The sequence below is a fragment of the Neolamprologus brichardi genome, chromosome 20 (genome assembly GCF_056152115.1).
Source record: "Neolamprologus brichardi isolate AB-2024 chromosome 20, ASM5615211v1, whole genome shotgun sequence".
NCBI classification, from domain to species: domain Eukaryota; kingdom Metazoa; phylum Chordata; class Actinopteri; order Cichliformes; family Cichlidae; genus Neolamprologus; species Neolamprologus brichardi.
Window position 1 is genome coordinate 21,608,374 of NC_142123.1, and position 12,428 is coordinate 21,620,801.

At 39.8% G+C, this 12,428-nt stretch overlaps 1 protein-coding gene across 1 annotated transcript; it reads right to left on the bottom strand.

Moving 5' to 3' along the window:
- Positions 1-1,300: 1,300 nt before the first annotated feature.
- slc17a9b (solute carrier family 17 member 9b) lies at positions 1,301-12,428 on the bottom strand. The gene is made up of 13 exons (XM_006796352.3): positions 12,004-12,428; positions 11,268-11,465; positions 10,628-10,767; positions 9,175-9,274; positions 8,767-8,897; positions 8,551-8,647; positions 7,748-7,844; positions 5,961-6,048; positions 5,822-5,856; positions 5,535-5,650; positions 3,756-3,811; positions 3,648-3,677; positions 1,301-3,262 (listed from the first exon to the last, which is right to left on the bottom strand). Exons 1-13 carry the CDS (start codon positions 12,132-12,134, stop codon positions 3,084-3,086), a joined length of 1,398 nt encoding a protein of 465 aa, XP_006796415.2. The 5' UTR covers positions 12,135-12,428; the 3' UTR covers positions 1,301-3,083.

Here is a 12,428-nt window from a genome sequence, read left to right on the forward strand (position 1 = left end):
TATGAACTGTACATCAAAAAGCTAAATTCACTGCCAACCCGCTCCGCTCCTCTGACTTTTATCTGACTTGTTACTTTCACTCACTTGTGACCCCTCCTTTTTTTTTTCTTTTCATCGCCACGCGGCAGCCACAAGCCATCCGTCTCCATAGCAACCCGAGCCATTCGGTCCCATGAGGGGGAGTGACTAGCGTCTGGCCATTCGCACGTGGGTAGTGCCAGCTAGCCAACATGGCACACAGCATCCTGCCATATGGTGCCACCACATAAGTACTGCTGGCCTGGACTCGGGATCTGGGGCTGTAGTGTGGCCGGTAGTGTGAACACGACGAACCTGCGGTGGAACCTGCTTTGGACTGGTCTAAATAATGGAGTCCAAATAAAAGGTTCCCAGGACAAACCTTTATGGTTCCTGAAAAGCTTGAAAGCTTTGTGTATGACAAGGCGCTTTCGTGCACAAGCTGGTGATATTTGCTGCAAATCGACATTCATGAAAACTTCATGGGTATGCTGTTAAACAGGAGGACCCCTTTATACATAACAGGAACTGTGGAGTATCTGGAGATTGGGAGGCACGCCGTGTGCTCGCCTCATTACTGATGCTGCACTGCCTCTCTGTGGAGATGCAGAGAAAATACACGCAGTATTTTCTCTGTGCAACATATTGAAGAAACTCAAAATAGTTGACAAAAATATATATTTTTTATTCAAACTCAAGAGCTTTTAAATACAGTATATCTGAAACACATTAGAATACTGCATTTTCTTTTCTTTTATTTTATCTAACGTGTACATTACAGGTTATCAAAAACTATTTGACAGAAGGCTTTCAGCAACCTGTAGTAAGATATGTTGGCGAAAACTATTTATAATGTAAAAGGTTTACATTTTCAAGATGAGAACATAACAAAAAAAAAAGAGGCATGCGGCATTTGTAAATAGTGCAGTGCAAGCAACTGTGAGATCCAGCATAAGAAAAAAAAACAATTGAAGAGTGATTATTTTGTACAGTAGTCTTATGTAAGACACAAACACAAGCATGATCTGATGTCCCCGCATTTGTGTTGTTGCTGGATCATCAAAACCTAAGTTGTGATGTCATCACAAGCTCATAACCATAACTATAGCCCAGTAACACTAACCCTAGCCCAAAATCACACCCTAACGAACATTAATTATGATGATCCCGGAACAATACCAATACGTGGATATCGATACACCCAAGCAAAACACACTCTGTGTACGGCCACACTAAAAACATAGTGTTCGAACAGAATTTTAAGAGATTTGGGGAAAGATAAGAATTTTTAAAACGGTAATCATAATTTATAGCTACTTAGGATTATGTTTTTCTACCAAACAGAAAAATAAATAGGTAAAGAAAAGTTCCTTTTTTTTAAACTCTGAAAGACAGAGAGCTGCGCTTTAAATAAATCCTATGACTTCATTCTTTTTTGTAACAAGTGACAATGCCAATATCAGAAATGCACTTCATGTTCTACCTAAAGTTACACCTCCAAGTATACATGGAATAAAATCCTAGAAAATATAAGCCAATGTGCAGTTGTATGCCAATAACAGTAACAAAAGACAAAGAGGCAACAAAAATCCAACAAATAAGGCAACTATCAGCAATGTACAGCAATCAGCAATTGACACTTTGTTACCACGAAGGTGCATGTCTTGCAGTTTTCTTGTTGCTCAACTGAGGCACGAAACAATAAATGCATAGATTTAAGGTATCAAATAAGCATCTGGACCTAACATGAAAACAGAACTTATAAAACTGTGAACGCCAAAGATAAACATTACATTTACCTAAACCTCCAGACGGAGTTATGCAGCTAGTTTTACGTTGCTACATAGGTTTCCAGTTCGATTGTACTGAATCCGATAATTTATCGTTATCTCGCCTGTCCCATAACATTCATAACGTCACTGTGTAACTTGGAGACTATTTCAAACTGCCTTAGTGACAGCTAGCACTATCTATCATGAAAGGTTAATGGATGCCCTCCAAAATACTGATATCACTTCCTTTCTAGTGCTTAAGTAACAAAGGTATTAAGTGCGATAATAATTCAACCTAAAAAAGTTTCTTCTTAAAGAATCGTGTTGTCTGCATGTGTTGTTTTTACATTATTATGATATCACACTGGTGATTATTTACATATATTTGTTGTTTGTCATCTAACCTGTCTATTTAACACAATTTAAAAAAAAGTCTTTCAAACTCTATCCATATAAATATAAAATTACTCAAAGCAGTTAGGTGAGGTATTTCTATGACATGCAATTACAAATAATGAAAATACAATTAATTAAATTAATTAATAACCTTTGGTCTTTCAACTTAAAACAAACCCTTGGAGACAACGATCAGCGAGAGCGCTTAGGCAAAGCCTTGCTGCCATAAAGCTCTCGGTGATTCGAACCACAGAAGGTAAATTGTATAGGACATTAAACCGCCTTTAAAGTAATTAGTGGCTGGGTAATGAGGTGTCACTCAGATCTCTCAGTGACGGCTGAGTGAGGCGTACTAATAAAAGACTTCAGGTATGAGAGGCTGGACTCTCCCTGTGTCATCCACGCCGCCTAACCCATCCCTGCAGGGCAAAAACAAACCACCTCGGTCTGTCACAGCTCTCACTCCGGAGAGTGACACATCCATCACTCTCACAGCTCCTTCGGCACAAACACAGCAGAGCAGTGGGCTATGGCTTTCAGTTAACAATCTGTTTGATTTTCCTATTCCCAAGTAACACAGTCTGTACACATGTTAAGTGTAAACTATTTTCCATGGAGCCTGGAGGTAGTGTAGTCTTTCCTACTTCCATGTTCTTCCTTGACTAGCACAGCACCCTTTAACACAGTTGTCTTCTTTCCAGGATCCAAGGTTAAAGCCCGACAAGACTTTTCAGTAACATTGTGCAGGCTCTGCTGTGTGCTGCTGTTGCAGTCAAACAACCACAGAGCCAATCAAACTTTTCATAATTGTTGTGTGCAGTTTCGTCTATGCGCTGGATAATATCGCAGCTGCTGGTTGCCCGAGGTCACATTCAGGTCCCTCCAATAACTGACGATTTAGATGTGTATGTTGTGGTGGCGGACCTTAGTAGAGTCAATGTCAACCCGGCGTGCCTCAGCGAATGCCAGGAAGGTACAGAGGCCAAGCAGGTTGACCGTGGTGATGAGGGCAAACACAGAAGCCCATGAGCCTGTCGCCTCAATGAGATACCCCGAGAAGTACACCATTAAGACCCCTGCACAGGAACACAGAGTAGCTATAAATAGCAAAGCAGCACAAAGACGGTAACAACATGTGCAATGTCTTTTAAGTGGCAAAACTATTCAATTTGTCCCACATCTAAATTTCTACAGAGAAAATGTCAATCTTTTCTGTGTCCCTCACAGGACCACTAACTGTCATCCCCTCATCCCTGTATTATTCATCTGACACAAACTTCATCATGGTCCCTTGATGAAATATGCATGGGACAAAGAGACAAGCGGGACTGACATTCAGCACGTCACCTCAAAGTTTGAATTTAGAGAAGTGAATCAATGATTTTCACTTAAAAGCATGAAAGCAACTACTGGTAAAAGATTCATGACAAGTAGATTTTTTTTTAATTAATACAAACTCACCTGAGAAAGCACCGCATGTATTCATAACGCCTGGAAAAGAAATGTACAGTAATTACTCGTAAGGTGTAACATTTTGCCATTGTTCTAAAACACATTTTTAGAACTTACCAAATAAAGCGCCAGCACAGGACGGAGCAAGATCTTGAACATTTACAGAAACACCACTGCAAAAGAAAAACATGTCATTGTCAATTTGAACTTCAGAAATGACTCTAAATACATCCCAAACCGCAACAGAGTATAAGCCTAACTCTGAATGGCATTCTTTCCCATACAAAAACAGATGGAGAGAAAATCTGTGTCTGTACTGTGCTACTGCTGAATGCATATTTACTGGTTTATTGTAAACACATCTATATCAATTCCACTCTCATTTAGTCGTCATGGCTGGAACCAGAGTGAAGAATAGATTTTCTTTAGTGAGTTCAAAATATCATTAATGGAGCCACAAAAAAACAAAATGAAATACATTTTTTGTCCACATCATAATCATTATATTTACTGATTATTACTACGAGGTAATATATGTATATGACTTATACTTTTTATTTACACCATTCAAATATGTATAAAATGTAGTATTAGGGCCACAGTAAGAAAAAATCTATATTATTGATTGTTTTGAGAATAAAGTTAAAATTTCAAGAAAAAAGTCAAAATGTGGAGATTACAGTTGATTCAAGACCAACTGCCACGGTTGCTGTGCCTTCTGAGTTAGTGAAATCATACTTCAGAATCAGCTTTAGTAACAAGGAAGGAAATTCTTTTTTTCTTTTAACACATAAACACTATCTTATCAAACAGAAAAACCACATGGCTGGTAAAAGGCTGCTAATGAACAGATGCAAAGTCATTGAAGGTTACCATGGTCATTGTTCCTCAAGCTTCCCCTTTCAATATGCAACTGAATACACTAAAAGAAGTGCACTCACAATTTCATTTAAAGGATATCTGATTATTTTTAGATATATTTTTGATATCTTATTGCTTTGAACAAATCCCTTAAAAGCCCCAAACCACCAAAGAACTGATCATTGTTTTCTTATTCTTTTTTATCCTTTTCTTTAGTCACTCTTTCTTAAAATGTATCCAGTTCCTCTGTGCCAAAGAGCTCCAGTGTTGTTCACAAGTTATTAAATACACATCAATGAATCATACCATTGTAGCGGCTGTACCTTCATTACCATAAACCCAAGTTGGCTTGCATACTTATTAGCACACCAAACATGCATTGATGCATTCTTTAAAAAAATGCAGTATTTACTTTGGAAGTTATTTTAACTTATTACAATTAAAGTCAGCGTTTATGCCCTGTTAGTAGCTGGGATGACGAATTCCAAGACAAACCAAATGTAATAAGGCACTACTAGGTAAAGTGGTTAAAACATAAATGCTTACAGACACTGATCTGATACAATGACAACTACACAAACTGCATGCCTAATAAAAGCTGAGACCTGCCAAGTCTTCCTTGGTTATGCCTGAGCCAAGCAGCATGATTTAAGACTTTTTCAAATGCAAAGTTGTTCACTGGGGGGGCGGAGTGGTGAAATATTTAACATTTAATTTCTAAGCAGCTATGCAAATAAGGGTAATATTCTGAAATTGTATCATCAAGTTTGAGTGAACAAAACACAAAACAATCTCTCAGGAAACACCACATTCACATGTAAAGCTAACCTCACATCTGCACAAATACCCACAATGGGGCAAAACATTTCTTACTAAGGAACAAGCAGGTTAAAGACCATTTAATATTTGATCCAGTCACGTGGGATCAATGTGTTCTCATAAGCACCTCTGTCGGTTAATGTTTAGAAAAGTTCAGGGCTGCAGCGTAAGTGTGAATACAGCTACAGAGTGTGAGGAAACAGTGGGTGGCAGTACCTGTGACTGAAGGTGGTGAGGCCCATGGTGGCAGACACAAATGCTACAGCCCAGGGGAAGGTAGTTGTGCCACACAGAAGAAGGGTAAACACACTGGACACACCCATGGAGAAAAACTAACACAGAGGGATGGACACATGAAAAACCCCCCACATCAAACACAATTGTACATAATTCATTGCATAAGCAGTGTAAACAGGACAGTCGTGCACTTTGTACTGGGAAGAAGAATCACACTAAACACGCAACATACAACAGAATAACTGAACAACTGAAAAATATTGTACCTGCATCAACTTCCTCACTGATGCTGTATCGAAGCCTGAGGGATTCAGAAGAGAGATTAGGGAAGTCAAATGTAACAATATCAGTGCACTAAACATTTAAAATAATACTGATGTACAGTTTATTTCTCCTATTGTCTACCTTGACTGATGAGGTGGTCGGAGAGACAGCCACTAAAGAGGGATGACGGTATGGCCACTAACCAAGGAATGACATTGAACACCCAGCCCTGGAAAGATAAAATATTTTTGGGCTTTATTTGACCACATACAGCAGCCAGCTTCGTGTAGTGTATCAAGGACATGTGTTGTTTTAGTGACCTGTCTCAGTGATGATGATCCTAACAATTAGTGACAAATAACTGTGACTTAATGTTGCTTTAAAAAGTCGACGAGTCTTAAAAATTATTTTTAGAAGATGGATGTAGAAACCCAGTGGTTTCTTGACTGCATTTAAAGCCTAAGCAATAGCATTTTAGTCACTGTCATGCTTTTAAGGAACCAGAGGAACCCATGTTTAGGAAATATGGCAGGGTGCTAAATATACTTGTTCGTCAAGTATGTTAAATACAAATATCCCTGACGCACCAGCTGCATTTGTAACATTCCTCATACGTTGCACAGACACGCATCACTGCTGGTTTCATTTAAAACTAGAGTTCCACTTATAAAAAATTAAACACAAACTTCTTGTTGGTCCATACGTACACAAGCCACATTATTTGTCATGTGATGCAAAAGTCACCAACATCAGGAGACAAATCCAACTCAGTGACTCAAATGAGCACAGGTAAGGACCAGCAGACATCTACAGCTGCCTACATCACCAAATCTGGCAATCAAAGCGGCCACAGCTAAAAATTTAAATCTTAGAAAAACCAAAACACATGAGTTAAAACAACAAGAAAACCCACCAATTGTAGAGCTGTTATGAATTTGGGCCATTTTTGTGCTAGGTTGTAAAGATGCTTTGCAGTGGTGTTTGTTAATTTGGACATTTTAGCATGCAAATCTATGGAGATTGCCTCTGTTTTGCAGCCAGGCTCAAGTGGCCCCTTCAGGAACTATAGTTCTTGTAATTTTTCCAGCTGCTTGGTCAGACAGATTTTCAAGGTAAAATGCTCAACATTATACCATAAGTAAACATATTTGCAGCCTAGTACAAAAAAGGAGGTTTTGGCCAAAAAAACCCCAAAAAAACACCTAATATCTACTTCCATAACAGTTCTGGGAGGTTGATTTTATTTTTCATCCTTTCTCGTAATCTCCTTCTTAAATTTCATTAAGTCTTAAAAGATGCAGAATAAGATGCGCGAAGCTAGTTCACCTCAGCTAATTTGAGTCACTGAACCAGATGACTCAATTGCACTTGTGTTACTTGTGCCTTTTGGAGCCTGTTTAATGCAACTACCTGACATATAATATTGCTGGCACCATTTTTGCTGGTTATTTTTTCCTACAGCCTATATGTGAATTCTAAAGAGTCAAACTGTAGTATTTTATTTGTATGCTATAAAGCAGATATCTGTGTCTGTGCAATGCAGCAATGCAGTCTATGAATCATCCACCGTGTCATTTAAGTGGTCACTTCTGGTTCCAAGAAACCAGGATGGTGATGGCCAAAATTCTAAAATCAAAGCTTCAAAACAGGAGTTTACAAAAGAGTGCATTTTTCCTTGACTTTTCCTCAAGTGCCACCATTTGGTCAAAATGTTAACCTATTCAGAGTTTTGATTTTTATAAGTGCAAAACTTAGAACATAGTTCAAAGCGCCTTTATATCTAATTCCACTTTCACAAAGCCACTCACATGGCTGTAGACTCTAAGTCTAGTAAATAAAGGTGCGGTCTTTCATATTTATATCCTTTAAGCCCTTTTTTTATTGATTGGTTTCTCTAATAATCAAAGGAGTCATGAGAAAATAGTTACCTTGGCATCGGGGAATGTGTCTTTAAAGAATGTCGGCAGCCATGACAAAAGAGTAAAGAAGGTGCTCGCCGTGCAGAGGTGTGTCACTATTACGGCACTGGTTATTGAATGAAGAAAAACAAGTCTTAGTGAGCCCATTATAATTACACAACTACTCGTTCTGCGCTTTTTAGCACACAATGACACATTGACTTAGATACTGTTTTTCCTATTAGACAAAGGTTTGTATCTGTGCTATTTGTTATAAACCGATACCTCTATGAAGGTATGATGCATTATGTTAAAGTGAGTCAACAGCATAGTAATACTTATAAGCCTAAACTATCATGTAATATGTGGAGGTGTCAACAGGGATCAGATCAATTAAGAGCACACATGTACTATGTGTCACTGAAAATGGAGCACATCAGGTGTCTTACAGTGTATAAATATCTAGGTCATAGGGAGGGACTGGAAGGAAAAGACCTCAGAGACATGATTCAGACAGTTGAGGAACACCAACATAAATCCGATAATAAGATATTTTACATATTTCCACATTCCTCCACCTATTTTTTTTTCTTCTAGCTCAACACACATGCAATGGTTACAATTAGTATTCTGAAATTTTGAGGTTGCAGTAAATCAGCCGAAGCATTACATCAGAACCTGAAGGCACACAGGCAAGATTATTGCTGCTTATCCATCTGAATATGAAAACAAGCACGCACATGTGCACAGAGCATAAAATATGTGTGCAAAAATTATAGGTGCAATTGCACATAAAGTCACACCCTCATAAATAAACACAGGCTTTATCTCACCAGACAGCAGGTTGTTTTAAGAGCCGTAACCAATGTCTTTTGGTCAGTTTGGACTGGGCTCCACTGCTGCCCAGGGACTCCAGGGTGATTATAGGCCCTACAAAACACAGATAAAATACAGGAACATGAGCACAGAAGAAGATGCTGACTCCAGTTGAGCAGGTACAAGATAAGAGACAGCACAGAAACTACTGACACAGCTGAAGCATTACTTGCCTTCTCCTTTGAGTAGATATTTCCACATGCAGTAGGCCCACAGGACTGAAAGGAGTCCAGAAACATAGAAAACACTCTGCCAGCCGTAAAGGTCCAACATGAGGGAGCCTGCCCCCCCAATTACCAGAGTGCTGGGAAATAAAACCACAACAACATGACAAGTTAAAACACAACCCTGTAAAAAGACATTTCAGCATGTGATTAGTATGACAGAATTTTATTGTGAAATTTCCTTATACATTTTTACAGAAACAACAAAATCACCATATTTAATAGTAACTGCTACTAAAATCAATAAAAGCACAAAAAACCTTCTCGTTTTGCAATAAAAACACCCAATAATGAACTAAGAAGGGACACTCAGCCTTTTCTCACTACTACCCAGTTATTGCATAACACTTGACTCACCCCAGATAGGAGCCACTACCCACGGTGCTCATGAGGAAGCCTCTTTCACTTTCCACTACCTTTTGTGAGCACAGACTTGCAAGAGAGGGGTAATGAACTCCTGACATGAAAACACAAAGCATAGCCAAATTTTAGAAGGGCTTAAGGTTCAGCGGAAGAACGTTTCACATTATTGTCTAATAAGACAAACATAAAAATGTGACAGAAAATAGAAACAGAGTAGCACATATGATACTGTGCTGGGTTATTTGAAATAAAACAATGCAGTCAAATCAATTTAAGGACACTTTTAAATGACTAAACTTAATCGCTGTTCTAAAGCCAAAGGAAGCAAAGTACAGATGTCTGTTTGACAAATCGAACATCCCACCAGCAGAGGTAAATATGTCTTGATTGCTCAACAAATATGAGAATTATTATTTGTTTTCTATATATAAAGTAGCCATGATGAATGTAGGCTACTCAAAGATCTTGGATTCATGGGATCCCACATTTTTAACATTAAAAGACTAGCTAGTGCAAGGGTGTTTTTAGCATTTCTTTGTTGTCTCTGCAGTGGACACGTTCAAGTCATATTCCTTGTAAGTGTGACTGACAAATTGAATCATTAAACACAAGACAAACATCGGCAAACATGAACCAACAAGGACTTTAACATTTGTCTGCACGAGTTCCTGTGGGTCAGATAGATTATTTTGACTTCCCTGATGCAGACAGTAAGCAGATGCATTGCAAACAGAATTTTGTAAGAAATGCCACAGAAAATAAATGAAAGACCATTTACTGGCAAATGCTCTTGAGGCATTAAAGCCAGCATCAGTTGTGGTCAGATGAATAATGTCTGATTGCCCATCCCTACTGTTCTTGTGCACAACATCTTTAGAGCACACTGAGAAAATCTCATCAAATCTGGGGCAAACATTCACTAGGACTTAAAGAAAGTCACTCTGACCTCACATCGCTTTGTTGTCTCTTCAGTTGTTGTGAAGATGATATCTCAAGTAACCCTAAAGGAAATTTTGTGTCTTCAGGTTTGGCACGAATGTCTTCTTGGGCTCCAAAATGTTTCAAGGTCACATAAGGCCATAGATAGAATAGAAAATTACAAAAACGGGGGGGAAAGTGGTGGCATTTTATATTCAAAAGGTCAAAGATTTGCATCATTGTGATATCTTAAAGGTCTGAAAAATAATCAAAAAACTTCTGGCCCTCACTCAACACTGTATTTCAGAAGTCTTCGCAATGTGAGTCCATTTAAACGGAAGCATAACTTTTTGGCAGGGACAAACGACTGAAAAACAGCAATTACAGATGCAAATAAGTCTGCCAGTTATCGGGAACCTGAAACTACGACCGATGGGAGTACTGTCCTAGACCTTTTTCATTACCTGGATCTTACACCTCACTAATGTAATCTCAAGTGACGATTCATCTTGCACACCGCTAATCTCACCTTGCAGTAGGCCCATGAGGAAGCGAGCTAGTGTCATAGAGAGGATCGGCTGGGAGCAGAAGTGGGCCAGGATTGGGGTGAAAGCTGTCATTGAACCCCAGGCTGCTGCAGACAGCAGGAGGACCTTCTCACCTCCCACCCTGTGAACAGAGCACAGATGGGTTGCATTAGCTTTAACTTTTGCTTACTAAGATATTAACTTTTGACTTCTAAGCTATCAGCTTGGAAGAACACATTGAGAGGTTTTAATCTTTTGGATAACTTTGGCTGAAAATATAATCACAGACAATATTTGATCTAAATAAGGTGAGCATTTAGATCAAGTATTTTGGACTGTTAACAGTTTCTAGAGTGGGAAAAAAAATACTGTGCAGACACCCATGCAGCTTATCTGTTAATGACACTGTGACTTAACATGACATTACAGGGCAAACATCTCGCTCTGTAGACTGAGCAAACACCACTGGGCTGCTTACGTCAGTGCCAGCACGGTTCAACATAAAGCGACTTGATTTTAATTACAACTCTAAAACTAGAACAGATGCCAACTGAAGACCCACTTCAGAGTCCTATAGACTCAAGATGATTCTCAATCATAAACCCAGAGCCTACCAACTTATAGGAGCATGAGGTTTCTTACCGGTCACTCACGTAGCCTCCGAACACCTGAGTGAAGCAGTAGCCCCAAAAGAAGCTGCCCAGTACCATGCCGGACTCCCTCTTGCTCCAGCCGAACTGCTCTGCCATGCTGACGGCACAGATAGGCATCGCCACACGGGCGCAGTACAGGAGGCACGTCCCCAGCAGCAGCACCACTGTCCATATCCTTGCCACAGGCCTGCACCGGAGGAGAGCAGAACAATTTGAATTTGGCTGCACATCCCCCAACAGCTGGGGACAAACTTTGGCCTTGTTAGACCAGTTCGTAGGGGCTGTCTTATCTACAGTATGTGGCGGAAGCAAGTCCAACCTGTAGGGCATTCAACAGGGGTTAGTGGTGATGGGTTCTAACATGGTTTGGTTAGATTTATACATTAGATACTAGAATTCAAAATGTACATCATAACTTTATAATAGTTCATGGCAGTCTTTTCATAAAGGCAGCACTGTTATTTCCTTCTTTTTAGCCAAAACAGCACTGCATAAAAACACTGAGCCATGAAAGGCCAGAAAAGATACGTGTCACCAGCAGATACAGCACTTCAGAAACCCTGAGAGGACCGACAGGCATTAAGCGTCATTAACGATTTAAAAGTTAAAAACTCTCCCCCCTCCATATGGCCTCTGTGAGCCTTTTAGGGGGTGGGTTTGATTTAGTAGAGTTGTTAAAACATGGTTAAAACGAGCCCCGATGAGTTGGTGTTACCAACGGTTACCTTGACCAGCTGGTGTTGTGTTCAGGCCACTTCTTATGACACCCGGGGACGATCTTGGCGGGCGGGTGGTTGTCCTTGTGACAGACCAAATCTGGACTATAGGTCTTGCCATGTTTTTGAATAACTGCCATTCAACGCGAGGTGACGGACGGCAGCCTCTTCTCAACCGCTCCGGGTATACTGCACTTTCTTCTCTTTCCGGTCGATCAGTGAGAAAAGTAAGCGTTCGGGTGAAAAGGGGAAATCTTCTCGTAAAAGTATGCGCGAAATCACATCATAGGATCCTGACGGTGAATTCCATAACCTGTAAAGCTGGACTAACAGAGAGAGAGGAGGTGATCGCCGTATTCGAAACAGAGCTAGAAGAGGGGGCAGTCTGTTTTTCCTGATGCCCTAGGAGGCGTAATCCACGTGTCAGTTTTTCT

What these genes read in the sequence shown, in the direction of transcription:
- slc17a9b (XM_006796352.3), bottom strand. Translation starts at nt 12,134, where the DNA reads ATGGCAGTTATTCAAAAACATGGCAAGACCTATAGTCCAGATTTGGTC. An exon ending in CACAACACCAGCTGGTCAAG is followed by an intron (nt 11,466 to 12,003) that starts GTAACCGTTGGT and finishes CCTCCGGTGCAG; the next exon opens with GCCTGTGGCAAGGATATGGA. An exon ending in TTAAAACAACCTGCTGTCTG is followed by an intron (nt 7,845 to 8,550) that starts GTGAGATAAAGC and finishes TTCAATAACCAG; the next exon opens with TGCCGTAATAGTGACACACC.